The 27,905-nt window shown below is 39.6% G+C and overlaps 1 protein-coding gene across 6 annotated transcripts in view; it reads right to left on the bottom strand.

Moving 5' to 3' along the window:
• Nucleotides 1-25,485, bottom strand: part of LOC120805815 (leucine-rich repeat transmembrane neuronal protein 4) — a 41,733-nt gene extending 16,248 nt beyond the window's left edge. For 3 of the 6 annotated variants that reach the window (XM_040156405.1, XM_040156409.1, XM_040156408.1), the window contains exons 1-2: nt 24,822-25,485; nt 22,789-24,378 (exon numbers count right to left, since the gene is read on the bottom strand). In XM_040156405.1, coding sequence (XP_040012339.1) covers nt 22,832-24,378; nt 24,822-24,882 — 1,608 coding nt within the window. In that variant the 5' untranslated portion in view covers nt 24,883-25,485 and the 3' untranslated portion in view covers nt 22,789-22,831. Of the gene's footprint in view, nt 1-17,289; nt 17,448-17,838; nt 17,886-22,788; nt 24,379-24,821 lie in introns of those variants that run through there. The other 3 variants (XM_040156406.1, XM_040156410.1, XM_040156404.1) reach the window with 3 other exon arrangements.
• Nucleotides 25,486-27,905: the final 2,420 nt, after the last annotated feature.

Genomic DNA, 27,905 nt, shown 5'->3' with positions numbered 1-27,905 from the left:
CAATAGTGATGCCTCTTTGGACTTTTGATTTAAAATATCTAGAGAGTCCTGGAGTATTTCCAGTGTAGCAAATTCTTGTTGCATGTGTTTTCTCTATTTGTATGAGTTTTGGTATTTGTTGCATCTCTGGATTTGAGGCCTATTTACCTTAAAGTCTGTGCTTTCTGTCTTGTATGTGGTGTGGCTTTGGGGCTGTAAAAACCACTCGCACAGGTCTTACACCATATTTGCATTCGGTATTATTTCTCAATCAACAGTGACATCTATCTCCTTGTATTTTCTGATATAGTTGCTGAAATTGTAGCTTTAGTGCATGGTGCTACTTTCCTTGTTTGTTCACTGCTTGTGCTAACTACCAAGTATTTATGACAAACTGCTGGCAACATAAAATGCATCATTCCCTGTATGCCAGAAGATATCTTATGGGAAAGACCGCACTGACAGTGGGTGTTTAAAACAGGAATATAACTGCCTTCCTGCAGTGACAACACTTTGAATCACTGCCGTGCTACAATATGTCAGCCAATGATGTGGAATAGAAAAACACGTTTATTTATATTAAAGCGTGACAGATTTTTACTTAAAAGAATAATTGTGCTGCCAAGCATTTGGGAGTCAAATTAAAATGTGGAGTTCTACAAAATGAGCTTTCTGCCAGGATGTTGCCAACAGGTAGACAGGTACTGTTCTATTTAGAGAACTAAAGGTGGGAACAACATCGTGTTTACAGCTGGGAAACCTTTCCCATAGCCCTGTCTGCTTCACTCCTCTCCTCTCTCTGTCTGCCTGTACTTCTTCCTCTAACTAGCACCTCTGCAGCCACATCAGTTTGATGGTCCACTTTATTAAGATGAATGAATCTCATCCATGTGACGCCTTCCTTCATTTTCTGCAGAACATTCCCCATGTGCGCTGTGTACTTTAACTGCTCAGCTGTCACCTTGCGTAGCCTGACAGGATCTCCCTGGAGGTCACCTTGGGGATACAAGTTCACAGTCCCAGTGCAAACGTTTTGTTGTCCTGACAAAAATGCTGCAGCATGACTCAGTTACACAGTCTGTCTGCTGAACATGGTGCAATATACCCAGCAGAATGTACAGTAATAAATCACATACAAAAACACAAGTGAAGAGAATGAGGGGAACAGGGGAATGGGGGTCAGCAGCCTCTATGTTTTCTGAACAACATACATTTAAATTGACTGATATGATGAAGTATAGGGAGGCATGAAAGATGCCAGTGGGTCCCTCTGTATCCAGCAGTGATATAAGACAATCCTGCATCTGTTCTTTAATCCCTGCAACTTTAGAGACAGTAAATGTAACTGAGTACAAGATCTAGTGATTCAGTTTTGTCTCAGTTTGAGCAGTGCTCACAAAAGGGAATAAACAACAAGCAGATTGAGCGTTGATTATTAATCTACTATGCTCAGCAATCACATTAATTCAGAAACTTTCAGCATTGCTCTGGTTTCGAAATCCTTATTTTTAGTCATGCTAGTGGCATGGCGGGAGGATGGCAGAATTGGTCGGTTTATTTGTTGGTCCTTAAGCCTAACCAAGCCTTTAGGTCAAAAGCTGACTTAAAGCTGCTCTGATCTATATTTTATATTAAAAATTGGACCAAATGACTCTGGCTAAATTAAAAGGAGTCCCTCGTAGTGATTAATCCACAGAGAAATATTATCCAATTCTGCAGCTCTTCAGAGAATTTCAGCTCAATTTTGCGGTTTTACAGTCTACAAACTTATTGTTTTGGGTAAAACCCATTGTACTCTACTTGCCAAATGGTACCAAACCAAATGGTACACAGATAAAAGTTAATGACTAGCTGACTCTTAGTGACTAGCTAACTCCATATGAATGTTGCTCCATGTCTGCTTGATGTGTAAAAATGTTGTTGCTAACCACAACAACTTTATAAGGTGGTAGTATGTCAATGTGTTTACAGCTTGTTCTGCTGCCCCCGAGTGGCCAAAAAATCTATTTATGCAGCTTTAAAGACCGTGAAATGAAATATACATTTCCCAAGCTCTAATCCTGTCTCCTTGTGTTAACTGTTCATTTATCTCTTGTTTATCAAGTATCTTTTATTACTTAAAACATGTCAAAAAATAATTTTTGAATATTTTTATTTCAAAATGCCTCTTTTTTTCTCTTCCTATAAAGCCATACAAAATTTTTAATGACTTATGTAGAACTTGGGGGCATAGTCATACATATGACCGATGACCCAGCTCATGGGTCATAGCTAGCAGAGGGATATCATAGTAGAAGGTGTGTGTTTGGATCTCAGTTGCCCAGAACTTTTTTTATATTTCCTAATACCATGGGGTTGAGCCCGAATTTATTCATTCCTCCCTTGTCGTCCTCCTCCTAATCTAATGAGGTGGGTGAGGGAGGAATGGGTGGAGTCCTCTCTCTAGTCCTCTATAGCTACTGGCCCATTTACTCTGTTTCACTCAGTAATGCATTGCATTACAAAAGATAAAGACGTTGTAACTTCTGTTTCACGGTGACATTAAGTTTGACAATGTGAACTTTGCATTTCTTGTCCCCCTAGTGGTAAGGATCTGAGAGTAGCAACATGCTCCCTTTTTTCGTCCAATAATTTTGTTTCCTGGTGTGTAATGAGCATTAAAGTCTCACAGGGATGCTAGTGTGGTTATAGACTTTTAGCTTTTTAAGGTGATGTAAACTGGCACTCAACAGAGCACTTTCATTAGCCTGTGTCTAAATTCTGTGTGCATACTCTATTAATTACAGTGCCTGTTCCAGTCTGTTGTAGCAAAGATCATGGAGCGCCGAAAGAGTATACCGGGAGAGTGGCCATAATCTAAATGAATACAGCTCAACAATACAACCAGCTGTTTTTGTATCTGTAAATAACATTAAGGTGTTCTTTTAAGTAGCAATTAAAACATCACTGCGCTATCTTTCAAGCAACAAAGGAACCTACATGCCTAATAATTCTGAATCGAGGGAGATCAAGGGGTGGAGAATATGTCCTACTTAAAAATAAGTTGTCTGTTTTTCCTTTGCCAAACTTAGGGCTTGCTCTTGCTTTCTCTCTCTTTACCCACTGTCAGACGCAGCTGACATTAGTATTCTGATAAAGCCTCCTTCAAGCAGTGTTCGGTGCCAGCCACTTAATTTGTCATTTATTGCTCCATGCCAACTGAAGTAATTGAACCTCTTGCCCATGGATGAGATCTGCCAGCCTTATGGCCATTTTCTCTCATTGTGGGAGAGATGGAGCTACAGAACCTTGGTGCAAATAAGAGCAAGCTCTCATTTTATGGGGCAATGAGATGGTTAATATGTACCCAGGCCACAAGGGCCTCTGAGATGTTTATTGCATGCCTCAGAACCCCAGTAAAGGCTAACTGGACTTCAGATAAAAAGAGGAAATTAGGGGAGTATAAATAGCTATGAAAATGAAGGAGCAATGACGCAAGAGATGAAGAGAGACCTTGTGATTCTTTTTCATAAATGTTTTGTCAAAATAAATCTTTTAAGGAAATCATAACACACAATTAGGATGCAAACTAATAATGCAGCTACAGATTGGGGATCATTTGCGTGTTTTTTTCAAACGTCATCAACCAGGAAATGAAAGCAATTGTGTATCAGATTAAGATACAAGGAATCGAAGATTAATCTTTGATTTGCTGATTTACTGGCTTTGTAGTTTCTGCAGGGAAGCGATCATCTGTTTTGTTTTATGTGCTTTTGTTTTCTGATAAACCTATTGTTCTAAAAAAAACATTGGCTAGCATGAAATATTATGAATTTTCACACAGCAAAAAGTAAGACAACTACTGATTTCACTTAGCCCCAGCCATTGTTGCTGCGCTATCACTGAGGCAAACTGTGCATACCCTTAATTATTCTATCATCTTCTCTACACACTGTTGACTGTGAAAGTAATATATATTAACTAGACAGTACACTTGTTCTGCCATCTACATAGTTCACTGTAGGTCAGTGGTTACACCATTTGTAGTTTCATGGTTGTTCCATTCACAACGATGAGCCACAACATTAAAACCAGTTACTGCTTTTAATGTTGTGGCTGATCGGTGTAGTTTAGTGAGTGTATCAGGGCTTTTTTGCTGACAACAGCTAACGGTGACTGGAAATGAGGTTGATGGGAGTAGGTACAGTGAACCAAAACGTTAAATTTCCAAGCCATTAAACCAAAACAATGAGCTGAAAGTTGCTAAAATGCTCCACAGAGCTAAGAAGAGCTGTTTAGTCTGGGAATAATTATCTGTGGGTTAGTCAATACAAGCTACACTTTTTACATTACACATAGACCTTTGTTCCAGTGTTATATAAAAACATTAATTAATGCAGCTTTAAATTTTACAACTTGACAAACATTTGTAGATGTGGAGCCCCCTTCATATTTCACCAGAATGTCAGAAAAATGGAGAATGCATAAAGCTGAATGTTGTGTTAAACAAATGAAACTATTCACACAGTGGTGGAAAAAGGACATAACCGCATAATGGGTTCCATTCAGGGCCAGTGCTGGAGTAACTACATATAGCCATGAAACAATGACAAGTGAAGGAGATACATTTGCCTCCAGAGTAATTCAAGGATATTAACAATACACCCAGTAACTTGGACTAATTTTACTTTTTCTCATGTATAGATTGTTACATTTTAAATGAGAAGACCTCCCAGGTTCCTGATGAAATCTAACAGGGAAATATATAAAACTATGCCATGGAATTTCTTTCTCCAAAGTTGTGTTACAATTTTCTTGTTGTGGGCTGTAATTTGTATCCCCCCTTGGGCCTGTCAGCCTTATTTTAAATGCTGAAATGCAATGGTAAGAAGTATAATTTCCCCAAGGTTTGGATCAGGGGAGATATTAGCACATATATGAGAGAATATATCATGTACATTGCTTTAGGATGCACCATCAGTGATGAGATGCATCGTCCCTTTAAGCCAACGAGTAATTAGGTATCCATTAAATGCTCAGAGAGCAGATCTCTGACAGGGTCCAATAAGTTCCCCAGTAACCTTTACTTACTTAACCATTACTAAATAAGGTTAGCCTGAGTTTGACTTTTTCTTTTTTCAATCTAAAGGTTGATGGTGGTGCTAGGGGAAAGGTCATGGGGTCACAAAAATCAAATGGTATCTTCCTGTGGGAGCATGTGTGGCTATGAATAAGAAGCATTGTGTGTTTATGTGGTTGTAAGGAGGCAGTATTAGAAAAAATGTAGTCACTGTAATTTTTAAAATACCAGTCACAAAAGCCAGTCAATGTAAGTCTGAAAATGCTAGCAGCACTGTAGTGTTTGATTCACTTACATCAAATTCTGAACATTGTTATGTGTGAGTAATGAAATAAATACCAGAAAGGAATGGGTTATAGAACTGGGTTAACTTGCATTGACAAGATAAAGTAAATGCTGATAAATGTGAGAAAGTTTTTTTTTTTTTTTTTTTTTTAAATGGACAAATAATTCAGAAACCTCAAACACATTCAGATCTCTCTTGATCAATAACTATATTGATGACACAAATTTCTACATGTCATTATTCTCACCATGTGCCATCATAATGAAGTATGAGCCCTGTCTGTCATCAAGGACTCAATCATCAAACATTTTTCTTCCAGAGTATCTGTAATCTTTGTACTCCCACAATTCTAAAATCTTCAAGGCTTAGTCCTGGCTCAGGCATGAGTCATCACAGGCTTTACTCATTTGGCATGTCTCTCTATCCTTGATATCAGTCACTTCAGGAAGACTAATTACCCCTGTGGTCTTGGCTCTCATCAAGCTACAGTTTAATCAGCAAAGGTGAAAATTACAAAAGAGGTGAATTGGTTCATCTTTTCTCAAGTTCGCAAGATCCAAGTCTAAGACTTGTCTCATGTCCACATAAAACCACTTGTTAAGTCAAGTCAAGTCATAATAGAATCACATTAAACAAGGTGTGTAGAGATGCAGCAAACTCTGTTGCTGCATTTGTCAAACCAAGCTAATTATATGTGTTTGGCTCTATGATGAAACCGTTTGGCGTCAGCAGTATGTTTTCCAACAGCAGCACAGACACTATGACAGAAGGCGGGGCTTGTTATCATTGAAACATAAAAGTAGTGTACATACTGATTTGATATTTCTTTGTCCTGCTACTGTTGTGGGTCTGGAACCTAAACCCTGCTAAATCTAGTGTAAAACATAGAAGTGATAATCTCAGTTCAAAATAGCTATTATCATGTGAAAGATGAGCTTAACATGTGTAAGGTCACATTTAAAAAATAGCCAATTAGTTATCCCAAGGAGGAAGTAATTGTAGACAGCCATGTGTCTCTTTCAATACACCTAAACTTGTTGTGCCTTTTCAGCTGTCTTTTGTTTGCTGTTAGCTGGAGGATATAAACATGTGGGGGTTCAGGCTGTATCCTTAGATCCCCCCATTCTGCTCAAACCAACAACGAAATCAGCTCTCAATTGCTTACAATAAGAAAGCACAGCCAGCTATGTTGGAAGGTTAACACCTTAGCCTTGTTAGACAGACCAGACATTTGGCTTCCATTTTTGTTCCTATTTATCTTCACAGCTATCCCCACAACAAACATTATAATGCCAATTTTTAGTACAAAGGGTTGAACAAACAGTTGGTGGTATATATTGAAATATTCCTCTGCATGTTTTGTATTCCAATGATGCTCAAATAATTCTTTTCCTCTGTATATATACCCATTTACCTGCATAATGCATAAATGTCCAGATGCAATTTGCCAACATAACATTTATATTTGTTGTCAAAAATGCATTATCAGCCACCACACTGACCTTCCTGTGCTTTACTTCTCAGGTTGCAAATGCGCTTGGCTAAGACAGTAGTACCTTTACACAATGACATGTTTCATTGTACTACATTGTAAGTCCTATCCATGACCAATGGCTGGAGCCATTCCCAGTGTGCACTGGGCAGAAAGGAAGAAAACACTGTGGACAGCCCTCTAGTCTCTAGTCCCATGCAAACACACACACACACACACACACACACACACACACACACACACACACACACACACACACACACACACACACACACACACACACACACACACACACACACACACACACACGCACACCCACACTCTTTGGGGGGTGAAAAGGGTCATGGAGGATGACACACATGTACATTCGCTTGTGTGATTATTTAAGGTCCCACACGTGTATGTGCATCAGTGTATGATTAGTACAACTCAGCCACGCAGATGCACGTGCATGCACACATGTGACTCGTAACACACGGGTGTGCGTGTGTGTGCGACGCTTAACTGTCAGGCTTCATCTATACTCTCCAACCAAGAACCACCAAGAAAACCAGCTGTTTATCTGAATGTCGACCACATTAATAGACTTGAATGAATCATTATTGTTGTTTTATGTTTTCTTCATTTATGTAGTTTTATTTTATTTTTATGTTTGTGTGATTTTCCATCACAGGTTACTATGATGATTATATTATATTATATTACTATGATTCGGACCAACGCTAATTTAGCAGTAATTCTAATGTATCTCACCTCATACATGGTCACATATTTTAGTAGCTAATGTTACACAGCAGCATCTGCACTGCAATGTGTTTCAAGGATAAAACATGAGACGCTATTTTTGCTAAAAAGTAAGTTGGAAGAGAGCCTATGATGAGCCCTGGTAACCAGATGATTTAATGAAGGTAAACACAGTGGACGGCCGTGCATAACAGCACTGCACTCTGGCACGGCACTTCTCAGAGGCTGCAGATGTAATATCATATCAGTCCTGCTGCCTTCAGATGCTGCAGTAATTTCATGAACTGAAGAAGAAGCTTTTCATACAGTATAAAGCCGCTGTTGGAGAATGTTTAGTTGAAATAAATTATTCATCTTTTAAGCATTAATCCATTGCTACAGCAAGCCTGCAGCAAGTATTTCGTTTGACACACAGGCACCTGATAAACTAGCCTAATGTATCAGTAGCCTATGTGATGCTCACAAAAACAAAGGGATAATGTTGGCATGGTTTGGTTTAATTTGTCCCCTTAGAGGGAAGGGTCATTGCAAATCAATACAAAGTTCTTCTGAGTGATCACCTTTATCCTATGATGAAATTTTTCTATCCTGATGGGAGTGGTCTCTTCCAGGATGACAATGCCCCCATCAATAGGGCACAAGGGGTCGCTGAATGGTTTGATGAATATAAAAATAATGTGAATCATATGCTTTGGTCTTCATAGTCACCAGATCTCAATGCAACTGAACACATCTGGGAGATTTTGGACTGATGTGTTAGATAGCGCCCTCCACCACCATCATCAAAACACCAAATGATGAAATATCTTTTGGAAGAATGGTGTTCATCCCTTCAGTAGAGTCCAGAGATTTGGAGAATAAATACCGAGGCGCATTGAAGCTGTTCTGGTGGCTGCAACACCTTACTAAGACACTTTATGTTGGTTTTTCCTTTAATTTGTCACCCGTCTGTAGCTCCCTTGTTTGTTCTACTGCCGTGTTCTTATCTGGACCAGACACTGAGTCAAACACAGGTACAGACGCAGTAGTACCCACAAACACAAACCCTTTTAACACCTAAGTTGATGAGTATAGCACCACACAAGAAATGAGTTCCTGATGCCTCTATATTGTGCTAAAATATCACATTTAAAAACAGTTAAAAATCAAATGTTAAATTATATATACATATTGTATAATTAAATTTGTTATAATCGTAATTAAAAAATTACAAAACAAAAAATGACATTTTTGTAAGATTACATCCGTCAGTGATGATGTAAAATGATGAAGAGTGATATAAGTACGAAATCTGCTCACTTCTGAGTAAACTACCGAGTGTCTATTATACGGAGTAATAAATGAGTGAACAGACCGAGAGATAGCTGTGTCCACATCCCATCCACTGCTCAGGCCAGGTGCAGGACAACAGATTTAATGAAAGTCATGAGACAGATGGCCAACATGACAAAGAGCAAGGTTTACATGGACACCAAATTGATTACATCATGCTCACGTCATTATAATGTACAATTCATTATAGAACTTGATTCATAATCAAGGTAAAATACAGCTGCATAAAAAGCTGCATAAAAAAATAAATAAAGATGAGTCAACAAGGGGGTCATTTCATACATAGCCAAGGTTTGTGTCTGTGGGTTTGTAAGTTTCATGCCTCCTAGTGGTCAAAAATTACTTATTGCAGTTTTAAGGCCAGTTTCAGAGAATAAAAATACAAAACACAGACTTGAAATCTATATTTGTCGCTGATTTACTTATATCTATATAAATAATCACTGAATTGGATAACACCAACACCAAAAGTGTGTGTGGCATAAAATGAAAAAAGTCTCGCAAATTTGTTTCTCTTGGAGTTAAGTTAGGTCTATTGCTGACAAGTAAAAGGTGTATTTATGTTGAGGCAACTAGAGGCACTTGGATAAATTAAAAAAAATTGTGGTTATAAATGTTGAGTCCATACTGACTTAAAGAAATAACAGGGCTGCAAAGTAAAGCTTCAGAGTGTGACCATGAGGGCTTAAAACATCATCATTATTGACCCAAGCAGCCAAATGAGATTCCCTCACAGAGCGGCTGGGTTCACTTTGCATAATAGGGTGAGAAGTTCAATGATCTGAGTGGCGCTCAGTGTCCTGCCGCCGCTGCTCTGCCACCATGCTGAGAGTACCAGCTGAGCTTTTTTAGGAACTTGATAACCTGCACCACTGATTTCTATAAATAGAGCCCATGGTTTTTGGCCTCCATGTAAGCAATGATTAATGGAAGTAATTTCGAGATGTCAGGAAGTTCAACTTTAGAATTTTATTTTTTCCAGTTTCACGGTCCAGTATAGTCAGAGTTTTTCTTGTTTCTATGGCTGCTCAAAAATTCAGGATTCAATTAAGTCCTGTAAATTATGGACAATTTGAATTATTGCCACAAAATGCATTCTAATGGCAGTTTCTAAAACAACAGAATGACTGAAAGATAATTGGTAGGAAAAAAAAAAAATCATTTTTTATGGTTTTGAAAATTTACAAGCGTACAGTGACCCTGACTGCACTTATTGTAATCTTACTGGAGCCTTCATAACTGACTGGGCAAAGCTTCTCTGAGAGTGTAACCAGTAGTAATATAAATGAACAGTTAACCAGGAGGGAAATTCACGAGAATGAAAAATCTCTCCATCCAGCATCTTTCAAGTACATTAACAGGAACATGATGGGGTGTCAGCAAGCCCTTTTGCCTACTGCTCTGGGGTCCTTGTCTTGGGTTTCCAGTATCTGTTGCGGTAACTGTCACTGAATTGGAAAACCACCAGCCGCCTGACTCGGAAAATGCCAACAAACAGAACATTAGGAAGACTGTATTCATAATTTCCCCAATGAAAGAAAAAAGCACTTGCTTTGCTCACTTCAGAGTCCGACGTACAGTAACTGCCACCAGGTTCACTTCACAAAACTCTTTAGTTATGGATGTTACTGTGTGATTGTGTGTGATATGTGTGGGGTGGGGATGTGTGTATGACTAAGCTGTAGAGAGAAGTCAAAGCATGCATGACTCCGGCAGTATGTGTGAATGTGAATCTCTGTGACTTGGGGTTTGATGTGATGTAGATTGAACTAAATGCTGCTGCTCTTAATGATTCATCTCAGTAGCTTTGTTTTCTGATCCCTTTGATACATCCACTGTAAATGCATGAAGCCCCTTTAAAGACTACTTCAAGTCTGTTGTGGCATCGAAATGTCAAGTTAGAGCAAAGGGAGATATTTTACAAAGTGCTGTATCCCTACTAAAAGACCAAATGTGGTTGGAAAAACATTACCACTAAAAATGCATTGTGGGCAATATAATGCTCTACAGGGAAAATAGCTCCCATCACTGATTCCATAATATCTTTAGCAAGGCATTACAGTATAAATTAAGCTGCTTTAATACGGAGAACTACATTTGCTATTTAAAAAAGGTCCGTTTTTTTTTTATTAGCTTTGACAATAGACCACAAAATCAGGTTTCGGTCAAAACAAGAACAGAAAACAAAAGACAAAAAGGCTGAAAATCCACCACATTTGAGGACAGTGTCTGTGCAGTACAGTTAGACTATTACAAAAAAGGAAAAAAAAAAGCTTGATAGTGGGTGGAAAAAAGTAGAAAAAAACTACCTTTGGAGCAGCAGAAGCACATAACCTCGCAGTTCTGCCACTGCAGTGAGCTCTCACCTCTGTGCTCTATGGAAATGGGGATTGACTGAGATCCAAGAGTCACCAAAAACAGGGAGGTTTCAGTAATGTCAAACATGCATGGGATGGGAGATCAATACAAAGTCTTGATCTCCAATTGATGAAACACCTCTCCTCCTGGCTCCAGGGATAATCTCACCACCTGATTTATCTGTGGTAGGATGCTCTGCAGAACATGCAATGTCCCTGCACTTTGTTCTGTTGTGTTTAAATCTGTTTGGTACATCAGAATAAGATAAACTTAAACACAAAAATCGCATACAGTATATGTTGGATCAATCGTTTGTTAAAATGAACGACTCCCTGACCAGGACCTTTTCAAGTCACAAGTAAGTTATTATTTAACCATGGCAATGAAGGTTCCCTAACCTTAACATAGTCGTTATTTTAACCCAAACCATGATCTCTCTCTAACTAACTAACGAGGCGTCATGCACAGCAATATAACACGGGGATTACTGCTGAATAGGTATGTTAGACAGTTTTTAATGAACTTAATGAAGTACACAGACTAGGATAAAAGTTCCCCACATTCACGTGCCTCTCCACAAATGTGTTACCATGGTTACCAAATGATTTGCATAAATATACAGTGGGGTCCAAAAGTCTTAGACCACTTTCCCATTTGGGAATGCTTATACAGAATGCCTAAGATGGGTTCCTGAAAGGTTGACACTCAGGAGATGGTTGTTATAGTGGTTTTGCTTTTGAGAAGTCACATAACTTCTACCATAAAATCCTGTGGTTGGGCCAATTGCTTTCACACCACAAACAAACTGCACCAGAGCCCACTTGAATATAACCGGACAGAGACGACTGGACAGAGGCCGCTTGAGAGTTTGATTGCCAGCTTTCAAACCAGCCCAGACAAACTGCACCAAGCAGCCAAACATGCCAGAGTTCAACAGAACCAAACCCAATGCATTAGGTGTGACAGCACCCAAAAGCTGCTAACTGGTGGTATGGCATCAATTCTCTAGGTTCACTTTAAGAAATGTGACATTTTTGTAAGCGATAACATCCGTCAAAATCTATGCTTGTAGAGTGGATCACAAAAACTGCAATGGCTCTTTCCATTGCATCATGTTGATGGGAAAAAAATGAATGACATGAATTAATGATGACTTCACCTGAGAACCAAGTTCCCTTTACACTGGCTCTAAATATTTGTAATATAAACTAGCAGCATTAAAACCAAAATAGAATTTTTATCTCAATTTGTTATTTGCAAGTTAATTTGATTGCAGAATATAATGGCAGAAAAATGAGCTCATCTCCAAGAAAACTGGCTAATTCTGCGAATCTCTTGTGTTTTTATTTCATGAGTCTCTTGCTATGATTTCCTGCAGAATGTCCTGCATTTACAGTCCTACAGATTTCTTCTTTCTGACCAAAACAATGTACTGTTTACTGTGTACTATAAAGTACTGTTGACAAAAGCATACAAATTTGACATTCTGCTGGTAGCAGCTTTCTGTCTTTCTTTATGTTTATTTTTTCACTGACTGAGGAAACACGGTTGGAAGAGGATCTTGGTGGAAAAAAAAACATGGCACTAAAACATGGAATAGGGTACCTGGGGAACGGAGAATTGAGGGGAAAGAAAGCCTGAAATCAGCTGAAGTCTGTTAAAATTCTTCTCAGTCAGAGCACATATAATCCTAACAGGATGATTTGCCCCAAATACTGTATTGTGTAGATAGCCCAGTGTTGCTTTTCTTTGCTGTGATTGACCAAATTTACTATCATTTTGCCCAGCATGGGGTGAAATTTTAGGTCAATATTTGCCTGACGTCAGCAAACTCAAATCCAAGAAGTGTTTTGAATTTGTAGCGCTGAAACACCCTGCTGATCGGAGTATATTACATGCCTTTTTAGATAGGGCAAGTAAAAATATTCTGCTGAGACAAAGGGCTGACCCATTTGTTGGATTTGAAGAGGAGGCATTGGCACCCAGAGTGAAAACAGAGAGATGAATCCCTCATTTTCCTCCACCTATGCACAATACGTGTCACAACAAATTATACAGCACATATTCAAATATCTCTACAGCACTCATTGTCATTTGTACACAGAAATTATGTGTGACACTGGCAACATTTCATTGCTTTAGTCGATATGCGCAGATTGCTGGAAAGGCTGTGGAATTATTCATTATTTAACAATAAGACTGAGATTAAAAATTGGATAGATTTGGGGAATGAGGCTGGTTCCTGCCACCTCTGCTCTTCAAGCCACACTAAACCCACACAAGCAGCGTGGCTCTAGAGATGGCAGTGTCGGTCGGTCTGTCAGTCCACTACTTTGGTCCAGACTGAAAATCTCTCAAAGCTATTAGATGTATTTTTATGGCATTAGTATGGTAATGCACCCAACTAAGATGGTGAGCATTATACCCGCTAAACATCGGCATGTTAGCATTTTCACTTTGAACATGTTATCGTGCTGACATTCACATTCAGCTCAGAACATCACTGCGTCTGTAAGCCTCACGGCTAAATGCTAACATCAGCATGTTAGCAGGCTGATGTTAGCATTTAGCTTAAAGCACCCCTTTCTCAAAGTACAGTGTGGCTGTAGACTCTTAGTCTTATTTAAATCTGTCTTGTAGCAAATATGTGTTTAAACTTCAGAAGTACCTATATAAATAGTTCATATAAAAAGGAAGAAGAGCATTGTCACTGCCATTAAAGTTTATGCTTATTGTGGGGAAATCTCCCCCACACATGCCATTGTCTGGCAGGCATTTCACAATAACCCGAGGAGAAGCTGGCGGAGACGCTGCATCATTCAGTTTGTGCTGACTGACACACCATTTTGTCCCATCAGACAGACTGAGACGGTGTAGCAACGTGATGAAGGGGTCTTAGTTTATGGGGAAATCACAATGATATTCTTGAGGACTTCAACATGACATCAAAAGCCTTCCCACTGCAAAAAGATTAAAGAAACTGTACTATCTTTATACAGAGTAGGGTGGAGATACAAATTGCAGTCCACCAACTTACTAGGACATGTACTAATGTGCCAAGTCAACACTTCATTCTCTTTTAAATATCACTTTCAAGTTTTTGTGCAGTGAATGAAAGCAACACTGTACGTAGAACCACAGCATCTCAGTCAAATTAACTTAATTACCCTTATTAAATGGTGGGCTAAATAGGCTAGTAACTGCTTCAAGCCAACTTGAAAAATTAACGTGGCTGCTGTGACCATAAAACAGCATAAAATGTTATGTCTAATATTTCCATGTTATATTATTCATTCTGTGTGCAGTGCCCGACTTTTCATAAAGTGCTAGATCAGCCGTCAAACTCCCATTACAGCAAAAATGCCACTGATTGAGGTAACAGAAGCTTAAACTGAGGGAATGCAGGGCATATGATTACTGATTGACAGATATGCCATATTAACAGGACACTCAATATGGGATTCATATTTCTGAGGAGTTATTAGAAATCTAAAGATTTCTGCAAATACTTTATTCAAGTCCTCTGAAGACTTAATGGAAAAATCCCCCCTTGGATACAGTTACACTGTTATGTATCATCAAATGGTGATGCTCAGAGCATGCCAGGTGTAATTTAGGAATGAGGTGACATAAATTATTTTTCCAGTAACTTCCCTCAACTTGCCACTCTGCTTCAACTTCAGTTAGTGAGTTCCTGCATTTCCCTAAATGCCTTTCGACAACTGCCAGAGAGTGAGGGTGAGCTTGTTGCTTTCAGCAAAACCTTGTTTGGGTAGACAGATTATGCAACAGTGATAGCATATAGTAAGAGCATGCGAGTCAAAAAAGTCACACCCCTCACTCAAACCACAGCATATCATGAGTCTACATTGCATTGTGGTTTATTGAAGCTGCTGTCAGTGGGGAAATTGGTTTCTTCGCCTCTTCTATAATGCATTTCACTTTTATGATGGATTGTTGAATGCCAGTGTGAAATTGTGAGGCAATCTTTGAGTGTCTGACACCAAAACTATATGTTTACCCCTGAAGTTACAGCCAACTTGAAATGTTGCAGTGGATGAGACATTACATCTTCAAACAGCAAAATCAGTCCAGAAAAGCAAGGTATATCCCCCCAATAGCAGAACGTTAAAACTGTTTGATGAGGTGGTTCCTGTAAGCCATTTGTATTAACTGCTCTGATAAGACTGAAAATTGACTATTTAAAAAAAAACTTTAGACTTCAGTTTTTTAGACTGTCCTCCCAAGATCATCAGTTGTTTCAACAAATGCCCCAAAACGACATATGTTTCGTGCAAGTGAATTATGACTGTTGTCTATTGGGAGAAAAGGTAGAAATAGTTTGACATTATTACAGCGCCACAAAGTCAGGGAGGAAGTTGAAGAGGTTAGTTGGATCTATATTTGGACTTAGACATTGGAGATTGCTGTCTATTTCCAGTTTCTTACTGACAGTCAATATTGGTTTCTTTTATCTGTGACCACGATCATTCCTTAACCTGTAATAAGTGCATATTATTGTAGGCATGACGACAAAGGTCCCTTGACTTTTATGAACCTAACCTAAACCACCCTTTCCCAACCTTAACCAAGTTGTTTTTCTGTCTACTACCTTACCTAACCATAACCATAGCTCTGACAATCAGACAACAGTTTCATTTTAGCATTTTTACAGTATTTTATCATGGTTTTGGAAGACAAATTATGTTATCCTACCAATTGGGGCTTCCAATCAGAAAGCACAAGAACACGGCCAATTACAATCAATTAATCTTGTCATTTGATTTGGACCATTTGGGTTTTTCAGCCATGCTAGCAACATGACACTTTGGATGGCATTGTCGGTCTGCTGGTCAGTTGGTCCAACAATTTGATGCGGACTGCAATATCTCAACAAGCACCGGATGGATTGGCAGTACAGACATTTGCAGTCTCCAGTGAATGAATCCTAATAACACAGTGATTCCCTGACTGTTCATCTAGTGTCACCAGCAGGTCAAAGTTGTCACTTATCCACTGAAATATCTCAACTTCTACTGCATGGATTGACCCAAAATTTGGTTCAGACATTCATTCCCAGACGATTAATACTAATTACTGTAGTGTTCCTTGACCTATTCTAGTACCACCATGAGGTTGATATTTGTGGTGTTTTGCGAAGTAGCTCAGCAATTATTGGATGGATTGCCATGAGAATGGGTACTGATATACTATACATGGTGCCTGGAGGATGAATTTTAATCACTTTGGTGATCCCTTAACTTTTCATATAGCACCACTATTAGGTCACAATTTCAGTTTATTCCAGTTCTTTAGTTTATGACTAAATACTTGAAAAATTAATGGCATTCACATCAGGATCAGCTGTATTTGCGTTTAGTACTACTGAGCAAATGTTACCGTGCAAACAGACTATACTAAGATGGTGGAAATGGTAGATATTATACCTGCTAAATATCAGCTTGTTAGCATTGTCATTGGTATGGTGTTAGCATTTACTAACAGCATGGCTGAATGCTCTTTATTTTTGTTGTTGTTGCTCAAAAATTGTTTTCAGTAATGCATCAGCTGTTCCCACTGTCTGGAATGAGGGATTTTCACTATCTGAGAGGATTTCCATCCAAACATACCTATAATTAAAAGGAAATTGGTCTTTGGCTTTTTCTCTCTTTACCTGAATAAAATGGCCTCGAACCCAACAGAGAAGAGAAATTTAACATCACATTAAATATTGATAATATTTTGGGTGTTGCTGCAGGAGGGGAGGGCCACTGGAGAGTGAGTGATGGGAAAGGATGAATTATTGTGATTTATCTCTGTGGTCATCCTTATTTATTTCAAAATTAGTCTGGATAAAAATTGGTTTTTGGATAAATTTGATTTCATAATTTTATAGGGTTTTTTTTTGCTGTATGCTGTACATTAAATTATATAGTCCTAACATGAACTGACTCACCAGATTTATTTATAACAGACAAATGAATTTGAGCTTGGGTTTAAGTGAAGGACTGGGTTATTGTTTAATATCAAGTGCATATCAGAGTTAATGATGTTGTCAATCAATGCTGACCCCAATTTAAAATGGAGGTGTGGAGGTCAACAAAGCCATGACTTTGATTTCTTTTTTTCTCAGCAGCAGTTTTCTCAGTGATCTTCTTTTGACTATCTCTCGCCTGGACATAGACTTCTGCAAGAGCCTGTAATGAGTCAGAGGCACAAACAGCAGTTCATCGTATATGTTCTGTCAGTAAGTACATCTAACCCAGAGTGAAATTCAATATTGTCTGTGTTAAAGCGTGGAGGAAGAACATCATATTTTCCGCCAGCGCAAGATTAAGCTATTAGCAGGCCGGGACATGTGCTATTAGTGCATCATAATAAGAACAATAAAATCATGAAAACATCAGTTGGATGAAAGGGATAAAGAGGCGCAATGATTAATTATTTAATTATTAATTAATTAATTAATTATGAAACAACAGATTTGTCATATTCATTTTAACAAGCCGTTTAGATTACAGGCTATTATTGCACAGATCTTGTACTGCCTCTCCTTGCTGCTGGGTTTGTTAAATGTATTCCACCTCCTCACCAGGGCAGACATCACACCTCCAAGAGGAACATCTGTCAAGACTCTGAATCATACATATCGCAGATTATGTTTATTCGGGGGAGATGTCACCCTACGCACACAGCAGCCTGAGAGGTGCTTAACAACAAAGATAGGTCTGAGGTCTGATTATGTGCATTTGTGCTAATGAATCCCACTGCAACACTTTCAACTTAGCATGAAATCACTGCCTTGACTAGAATGAAGGGGGTGGGGGGGGTATTCGGTACAAATTCAGCTACAGTTACAGTTAATTTCATATTCTTTTGATTTCTGAAGTGAAAAGAAGTAAATACTTTTTGGTACGGCCCTCACAGTCACCTGACCTGAGCATCATTGAAAATCTATGGGTAGATTTTTAACATGCTGTCTTTGCAAGACAGCCTAAAAATAACCCCAAAGCGATCCGCAGGAAGAGTTGGTGAAAATTCCTAAACCAAGAATAGAAAGCCTATGTGTGATTCAGATACGTTTTTATTCTTTAGGTTTTAATGTTATGGTATATTTAGAGGCTACGATATAGTTAGTATATAGTCTCTACTGAATAAGTAAATAGTGAATGAGTTGATGTTACAGCTCAAGGAATGGTTTGACATTTTGGGAAATGTGCTTTTTTGCTTTCTTGCTGAGAGTTAGATGAGAAGATTGATACCACTCTTATGTCTGTAAGCTAAATATGAAGCTACTGCCAGCATCTGGTTAGCTTAGCTTAGCATAAAGATTGGAAACAGTGGGGAATGTGTCCTTCCTGGAGTCTTATCATGACCGTAAGGTTGCCAGACAACCTGAGCCAGGGCAAGAAGTAGTTTTGCACATAACACCCTGTAGCACCAGGACATGTTGCTTTTGCATGGATTAAAATGCGATAAAAACATGTTAGTGAGCTTTAGAGGTGCTGGTGGGCTGGTTTTGTTACTGTTGGACAGAGCCATGCTAGCTCTTTCCCCTGTTTCAAGTCTTTGTGCTAAGCTAAGCTAAGTGGCTGTTTGCTGTGGCTACACATTTACACATAAAATTGATATCAACCTTGGATAGAAAGAAAGAAAGCTAATAGGTGTATTTCCCAAAATGTCAAGTGAGGCGTTTAATTAGCTAAAATATGAATTATAACATTGAGCCTGTTGCTGTCAAGAACAATTTATTTGGCTTGTCTGCCATAAAATCACGAGTTTCAGATTTAAAAAAATATATGCATACCCCCAGTGAAACAAAGCACCTTGAATCAGTATTATGTGCTTGCTCATAGACAGAAATTTATTACAGGGACTTTTTTAATACCACCACTTACAAAATAAGAAGTGATACATGACACTAAAAAATTATATTGTGTAACCGCCATTTCAGCCAATTCACTTAAAAAGCTATTTCCTCCTGCATTTTGCTGCAGTTGACTTTGAATTGAGTTGACCAAAGCCCATTTTTCACAAAATCATCAGGTATGATAAAAGCTAAGTAGTGTACTATTGTGGAATCACTGGTTCATTGCCATCCAGTCTTGTAGTTACAGTAATTTTCAATTCCAACAAACAGGGGGATGGCCAAGCAAAATGAGAATTACTGGCAAAAGCTTTTCGATGGAATTACCAAAAACGAAAATCATGTGTCATTTGTCGCATAGTATGTGTGTTACTTTTCAATACAGTGATATGTTGTGCAGTATTGTCATAAAAATGTGTTTAGGTTACACGGCACACAGCTTACAAACTGATGTATTCAACAATGACACATCCTTTTTAGACACTATAAGATGCTCATGTGGCTGCCCTTTATTTGGCAGGTGAACAACAAATATTGAAAGCTGTCAAACTCCCTTCACATGACGGAAGCCTGCCTTCTGTGCGTTTACGCAGAGATGAAATGCAAGCTGCCATCTTGGCAAGCAGAGGCAGTGTATTTGGATCACTCATCATCTTTGTTTCTTATTCCTCACATTTTAAAGACAGGGCTCATATTTTAGTGCCTAAAAATTAAAACAAATGTTTATTGAATAAAAGTACCCACAGCTGCAGGATTTGTCCTAGGCAAACACTTATTAGATCCATAGGGGCCATTAGTTTTTAATATATCCAGGAGGGGGACAACGGGTACCACATTTCTGAGCGCAAATGACGGGAAAAATGAAAACAACTTAATGGCATGAGGCTTGTTAAGGCTTGTTTTGGCCTGAATAGTTATTTTAAAAACTAGGCTGCTCAGCAGTATCAACATTACAATGTTTCTGACCCTGTCAGCTTTGAAAATTACTAAAGTTGAAAATTAATTCATTATTAGTCTAGTCTTTTCAGACATTTGTAACAGTTGGTTAGATGCATTAGCAGTGGCAAACCTTCTTTTCTCCTCACTTCTTCTGCCCTCTCACAGCCCACTTTAATTATCTGTGAGCAGGATCTCCTCACCTTGTTAATGTTTGCAGATTTCGCCCAAGTACAAGAATCGCCTTTGGCTGAGACGGTGGGATTTTCACCTGAATTTTTTTCTGAACTAACTTCACAGGAGATGATCTGTGGGTGGACGGCAACCACTGCAGCTACTCTGTGAGCACAGAAGTGGATGTTTTTAAAATAATGTGCCACAGGAAAACCATGGAACCGCACGGTTCAAAGTGTTCATCAAAATTCACACTCTGCGAGCGCAGTTTGCAGCATCGAAGCCAACCTGCTGAGCTGTGCAGGGGGAAATCTATAGAATCAAATTAACTCCATGTCTGTTGGTCTGGGCATGTGCAGAAGATAACAGGCTTCAATTACAAAGCTCTTTCTCCTAATTGAAAATGCAGCTAATAGCTTAAGTGCTTGCTATCTGGGATAGCTAAAATAACGTGCAGGGGGCTCACGGGGTTTGCGCATTTACAATATGCCCCCTGACTGTGGGTTTGAACCCTGGAGCAGCCTTTTTCGGATACACAACCTCTCTCACTTTCATGTTTCTTGACACTCTCCACCATGTGCCATTCAATAAAATCAAAAAAACTTCTCATATACAATATCAGAAGAGATATTTGCTGCATTGCCTTTATTGTGATGCAAATAACCTTGGACACTGTTGCTGCACATCATGGACTTCTTGTGCTGCAACCTATACCGAATACTGGTGCGAGTCTCATGACTAATAAACATGATACTGTATTGTGTCGAATAATGCCATTGTTTGAAACAGTTTGAAAGTGTAAATGCATCACGCTAACCTATACACGCATAAAAACCTATTGGTGATTTTAAAAGTCCCCTGCTGTACCGTGTATTCTTACTTTGCATTGCAGTGTTTGGCACAAAATATAACATGCGCCAACAACAAAAAAACAAACAAATAAAAAAAAAACCCATTACATTTTTAACACCTCTGGCTGCTCCCTTGAGCTGTAGAGGACAAGGAATAACAAAGCAGAGGGAAGTCTCGGCTCCTTACCTCTGATGGGCTATTAGTTATTCTAGCTAGCAGAAGCCCCATTAGGTCTGCCATTTAATGCTCTCACGCCACATTCTCACATGAAAGCTACAAGATTGATAAAACAGCCATCTCACCTCAAGCTTCCCTTGTGTTTGAGAAATGCTCTGCCACAGATAATCTGACAAAGAGCTGATTTAGCGACCTGTGTACCTTGTAGTGTGCGACATTACTGAAAACAATGGAACATGTTTGTGCTAGACTCCCCAGTCTTCAGGAAAGGACACAACAAGAATGTAAGTGGTGCTACAGTACAATCCATTGACTTAAAACATATTCTAAAATGATCTATAGGGTCCTCATGGAATACTGGAAATGAGCTGCGTGGCACCGAGAGATAAAACTACCATGGAGAAGAAAGATGTACTCCACAGCATGTCTGGTTCGCCTGACAAAATGTGTAGCTAAGATTCCAGTGACACTACATCTTTCCCAACACAACACGTCCTGTTAATCACACTTAACCATACTGCCAAATCAAAATAAGCTGCCAGACAAAGGAAAACAGATGCAAAGCATTAGGGGGGAAAAAAAAAAAAAGAGTACACAGGTAAAAAAGTGCCTAATTAAGCATGAGCAAAGTGATTAGTCCTTCTGTCAAGGCTCTCTGTCTAAATCCCTCCGTGCTGTACAGTGGTGCAGATTCAGTCATGTGGGGGAGTCCGCCGTTAGGATGAGAATTTCAATTTTAACTCTTTGGACAAAAGATTCACTTATGCAGCCCAATAGTTTCTTTATGTTTCTGAGATTAAAAAAAAGCAGTATAATGCAGTTTGTTACTGCAGTAGTACACAAGAGCTAGACAGAAATCGGGCCCAAATGCATAATTTATCTTCTATTTGCCTTCAGGCCTTTAGAGTGTTCTCCAGCCTGCAGTGACTGTTTGAATTCTGTAAATTAAACTAATGAGTAAAAGCTTAAGTACATGATTGCCAGAGGCAGAAAAAGAGAATGGGATATATGATCTGCTGGTGTGACTGTAAATATCCCACCAGCAGAAAACAAATATGAAAACTCACACGGCTTGTGTATTTGCTACTACAGCTGTTGTAGCAAACACACAGGATAGGAGAGGACCACCTGCACAGTGACTCGAGCTAATAAATTTCTATCATTCCGCTCAGGACAGCAAGCCATTTGTGAATAAATAACAGGCTGGCTGATAATACGTAGATTCATCAATGAGCTCTTTTGTGTCAGGAATGAAAAATGTACTTACTTTGTGTATAATGCATCTTACTGTATGTAAGTTATGCAGGGAGAGGAGCTGCCGCTGCAGTTTCAGCTAATGGGAATCATATTTTAGCAATGAAACTGCATGATTCAGGACAACAGCTGGGTAATCATATGGAACTGGGCAAACCCAATATATTACAAAACAAGTCACCATGCACTGACCTTTACTTCCTTATCCCAAAAAAAACAGACAAGAGCAGAGGAGGAAAAAAAAAGTACTTTTCTCCGCAGATTGTTAGAAAATTTACCTCTCATGCCTCGTAGTGGAAATGGATTTTTGGAGGGCAACGGTCATACCTCGCATTCCCTGGAGCCTGAGATGGTGTATGTGTAAGGTCCTGTCCCATTAACCAGCACATCCATAGTCTCTGAGTGCGAAGGCTTGTAGTCCACATAGTACTCTTGCAGTGGTGAATTAAGGGAGCGTTCAGTCTCCCGTGCCTTTTTCTGGCGCTTTTTAACCACCGAGCGCTGCTGAAGCTGTTTGATACTGCTGGGATAGTGCTTCCATGAGACATAGATAACCAGTAGAATTATAGCCACAGATAACAGGAGGGCCACGCTACCAGCTATGATTTTGTGGAAGGACACATACTCAGTGTCTGGCAAGGGGATGGTGGGGGAGGCCTCGGAAGGCGTCGGGGAGGCTGTCCTGTTCCAGATCAGCTTCTTATCCACCACAGACTGCGTGGAAAGCGGCAGCAGCTCAGTCTGAAATGCAGAAGTGAGGGGCAATGTTGTCGAGGGGATGGGAGTCGATGTTGCTGTACAGATGTTATAAGTCTCCACCACATCAGTCACTTTCTCTCCTTGTGCTTCCTTAGGGCCAGCACAAATCATAGTGGACTCCTTGTTACCCTTAAACGCCTTGAGCCAGGCCACAAGGGGGCAAATGTTGGGGTTACAGTACCACAAATTACCAGCCAGACTGATGGTAGTGAGGGAGATCCAAGCCTCCACTGTCCGCTGAGACACATTGCTGAGTTTGTTGGAGTCCAGATTAAGTGTCTGGAGATTAGGGAGGCATTGAAATGTACTCTGGTCCAACACTTGAAGTTCATTTCCTGAAAGATCCAGCTTTTGCAAGGAAGTCCACATCCATGGCAGGCCCTGGGTTAGCAGTTTGATGCGGTTCCATTGCAAATAGAGTGCCCTCAGGTTAGTCAGGCGGGGGAAATGAGCAAAATTTATCTTTGAGAACTGGTTGTGCTCCAAATGAAGCTCAGTGAGTTTAAGGAGCCCTGCAAAGGCGTTACGTGTGAGGCTCCGTAGCCTGTTGTAGCCAATATCAAGGAACTCCAGATTGCGACAGTCAAGGAAAACTCGCATTGGGACAGTTTTTAAGGAATTGGACCTCAAGTGTAAACTCAGCAGCTTCCGTAGACCCACGAACTGATTAGGCTGGAGAACCTGCAGTTTGTTGTAGGAAAGGTCAAGATTGCGTAAATTAGGAATGTCATGGAAAGTGTTGTTTTTCAGCTGTGTGATCTTATTGGAGCTGAGAATCAGTTCTTTGAGCCTCCGTATCCCATGGAAAGCCTGGCCGTCCACAGCATTGATGTAATTATGGTCAAGGTAGAGCCAAACTAGTTGACTCAGCCCTGCAAACTGGTGGGCTCTGAGGTTCACCAGGCTGTTGTAACGCAGGGACAGGCCCTGTGTGCTTACAGACACATTGCTTGGCACGTCACGGAAAGCATTGGATTCGCAGTATATTATTTTCCCATCACATCTACAGCTCTGGGGGCAGGGACGCTCACGGATGCCGCTTGGAGCAGCAAGCAGACAGGCGGGCACCACCACAGTGGATACAAGCCATCTGAAAAGCAGGGGGAGTCCTGCAAACACACAGTAAAGTTACAGATTTAAGAACATAGAGCATGGCCCAGACAGAACCAGTGTGCACAGACTTTGACCGGGTACAACTGAATAAAAGTGAATTTAATTAAGGAACCCAAACATTACCACCCGTCCAGACCCCTGAGGCACTTGATAACAGAGGGGCTTATTTGCAGCCTACTACATTTGCATCCCTGTGTTCCTGGCAAATGTGCACATACACATACAACTATTATGATTGAGAACCACATGTATCAGGCAAAATCTGCCCAATAGTTGTTGAGAGGAAAGCCTCCTTTCAGGTCCCACAGGCTGCATTCATCATTTATAAGCCGCAGGGGGGCAAAGACACCAGGAACAGTAGCTTGAAGTGAATCGTAATGGACTAAACACTTTGTGCGGAATGGAAGGCTTCAAGTACCTTGCAGAGCAGTCTACATACCCATATTTGCGCGGTGTCGGCTCCTCCTCATGTTTTCATAGTTTATGGCTCTCTGTTGCATGCGTTCCACGTCCACATGTCAGACGCCGCCGGCGTCTTGTCCCGATAGGTGGACAGGCAACCGGGACGCCCGTCCGCACGGCGAGCACACGCACTTTGCGCCGCAGCCCGGTCCGCTTTGCGCACAGCCGCACACCTGTCGGGGATGAGAGTGGCTCCGGAAGGTGTGCATCCACCTCTGTCTGTAGTTTCCCACCTTACCGCGCAACACGAGCTTGATGGTGCATATTTCGGACTGCCACCTTACAAAGCGCTCGGGTGGACGCGCTCAAGCCTGTATCCGCACGAGGATGACATTGTTTAACCCGTGCTTCTGAAGGCATGTATGTTAGATAGCCTGCATTTTTAAACGCCGAGTCGCCAATTGTTGAATCTAGATCAAGTGACCGAAAAGAGACCGGAAACCGACCATTTGAAGAAATTTAAACGCGACAAGTTGGACGTATCCTAATGCAGATGTGGACAGCGGGAGGGAAAGGCGCAGTCTGTTGTGGATTAGATCCGTTGACCGTGGCATCAAGAATAAATCAGTTGTATAGCAACAGGAATGGTGGTGGTGTAGGATTATACTGAGCTCACTGGAACTCGTTTCAGGACTTGAGATGCCCCCTGCTGGTCATTGAGTGACTCTCCGCAGCCCACACTAAAGTAGACTTCATTGTCCTCAGGTACCGAGCCTGCATATCAATTAAAGCAGAGGAACGGGAGGACTGTTTGCTCTGCATTTAAATATTTGTGAAGGTAAACTGCCAGTTGAACGCTCCTGAACAGCCTATTTGAACATTTTTAGATGAATCCCCAGCAAAACGCTCATTGTGGGATTAGATATGGCAAAATTAAATTTACTAGAGAGCTGACTTTTATTACCTAAATTTTGTTTACAGACAAACACGACTGCTTAAATGTCAAAATTAGAAGTACCCATACAGAATGGCCCTATTTAATGTTATATTATATATTTTATATATTGTTGGAATATTACTACTGATATATTAACATTTAAGGAGCATTTGCAATGTTGCAGCTGGTGGTCAAGCTTATATTTCTTTCTTTTGTGCCTTTAAGATTTTACATATAAAACATTTGGTGAACTTTTAAAACATGGTCTAATCTTATAGATGAAATTATACCGAATAGTATATTCTGCTAATAACTACTAAATATTTCAAATACATGTAGATGACTAAAACATACAGTCTTGCTGCCATACCTATAAAATGGAAATGCCCAAGTAAAGAACATGTACCTAAAAATGGACTTAATTATATTACTGAAGTGAATGCACTTAGTTATTTCATTTGCTAGTAATAAACTCTGCAAAGTCTGAGTTATAACTTCAGAAGGTCCCCTGGGGTTTTACTCTGGTTCTGGGCCTTTATTTAAGGGACTATTGTTAATATGATTCTTAATTAGCGCATCATAGGCAGGTGGGCCTATAATGAAAAGTTCGGGTTGTTAAGCCTAAATTTGTTCTTCTCCAGGTGTCTATAGGATCCAGATCTCTGCCACTTACAATAAAACAGAAAATTAATTCTTAATCTACATATTGCTTTCTTATATTTTCTGATTTAGGGTATTGACAGGGTGTTTACTCTTTGAAAATTAACCATAAATAATGGTATATAGAAACTTCTGGCAGGTGGAGTAAATCCAGCATACAGAGGAAAACAGCAGATGGGTTGAAAAGCATGTATATATTTTTATCCTATTCATTTGGTTTTAAATGTCATATTTTAATTTATGCCAAAAAAGTTAAGAAATCTTGGTGGGTTTTTTGTTTTTGTTTTTTTGTTGCTTCTCTACTCATCGTTGCATATTGACAGTGAAATGCGTCATGCGTAAACAAAGGGTGCGCTCAAGGCCTAATAATGAGACTTTGAATCGGGGTCAAAATCATCACTTCTAATGGGTCCCTCTGCCTCTGTACTTAATGAGAAGCGTAATTACCGGTAATGGTCGTTAATGAACATTTGAGCTCAAATTGCAGAGAGTTTGTGAAAAAGTAATCGTTGGAAACAAAAATAAAACTGATGCATTTAGCACTTCAGTGGCAGTCACTGATTTAATTTTCATTGTTAGATCAATGACCTAACTGGAGTTGAAGGACAGGGCAGGAACCAACTCTCTCTCTCCCACTCTCTCTCCCACACACACACACACACACACAAGCATACACACGCACACACACACACACACACACACACACACACACACACACACACACACACACACACACACACACACACACACACAACACACACACACACACACTTCTACGTCACACTCAAATGCCATCAGAGGGTCTAGTGATAATTTGAAACCAAGCATGGTTGAACATGAACTGAATTTAATTTATTCATTAATCTTTTGTTAGACTCAAGTGTGACCCCATATGGTAAACAAGAGTAAAATAAAAGAGATACGCTTTTTTTTTTTAGGAAATACAAAATACATTGATTACACTTAAACTAAAACATCTTCACAGAACACAGAGGCATGTTTGATGCAACAGATAAGAAAGAGCAGTGGCCCAAGACTGGAGCCTTGAGTTACCCCTGAAGGGATTGTAGCTGTGTCAGAGTTATGCTTTTGAATTGTAGCATACAGTCAAAACATTCCAAAACATTCCATTTTAACTCGTACGTAGATAATTCATCAAGCAATATGTCATAGTTAACTATGTTAAAAGCTTTTGAGAGATCACGAACCGTATGTTTTTCAGTAAGAGTGTGAATCATTTCAGACTGTTCCGGGATATCAAATCAACTAAAAGAAGAGTAGCTGCATTTAATGAACTCTAAAGTGCATATATGAGTAAATGGTTATGACACTGTATCCCTGTCATCCATCAAGTCCCCACTATACACAATAAAACATCACCACACAAGCGGAATTCTGAAATAGTGAAAACTCAGACACTTTTGATCAATTTTTTAAATCAATCTGATTACTATCAATCTTAAGCATACATAAAATGGCAAATGATTTCTTTCTACATTTAATTTCTTTGATTTACTGAAAAAG

The sequence above is a fragment of the Xiphias gladius genome, chromosome 19 (assembly GCF_016859285.1).
Source record: "Xiphias gladius isolate SHS-SW01 ecotype Sanya breed wild chromosome 19, ASM1685928v1, whole genome shotgun sequence".
Lineage (NCBI taxonomy): Eukaryota > Metazoa > Chordata > Actinopteri > Istiophoriformes > Xiphiidae > Xiphias > Xiphias gladius.
The sequence above is the reverse complement of the archived record's forward strand: the minus strand, read 5'-3'. Positions and strand labels throughout refer to the sequence as shown.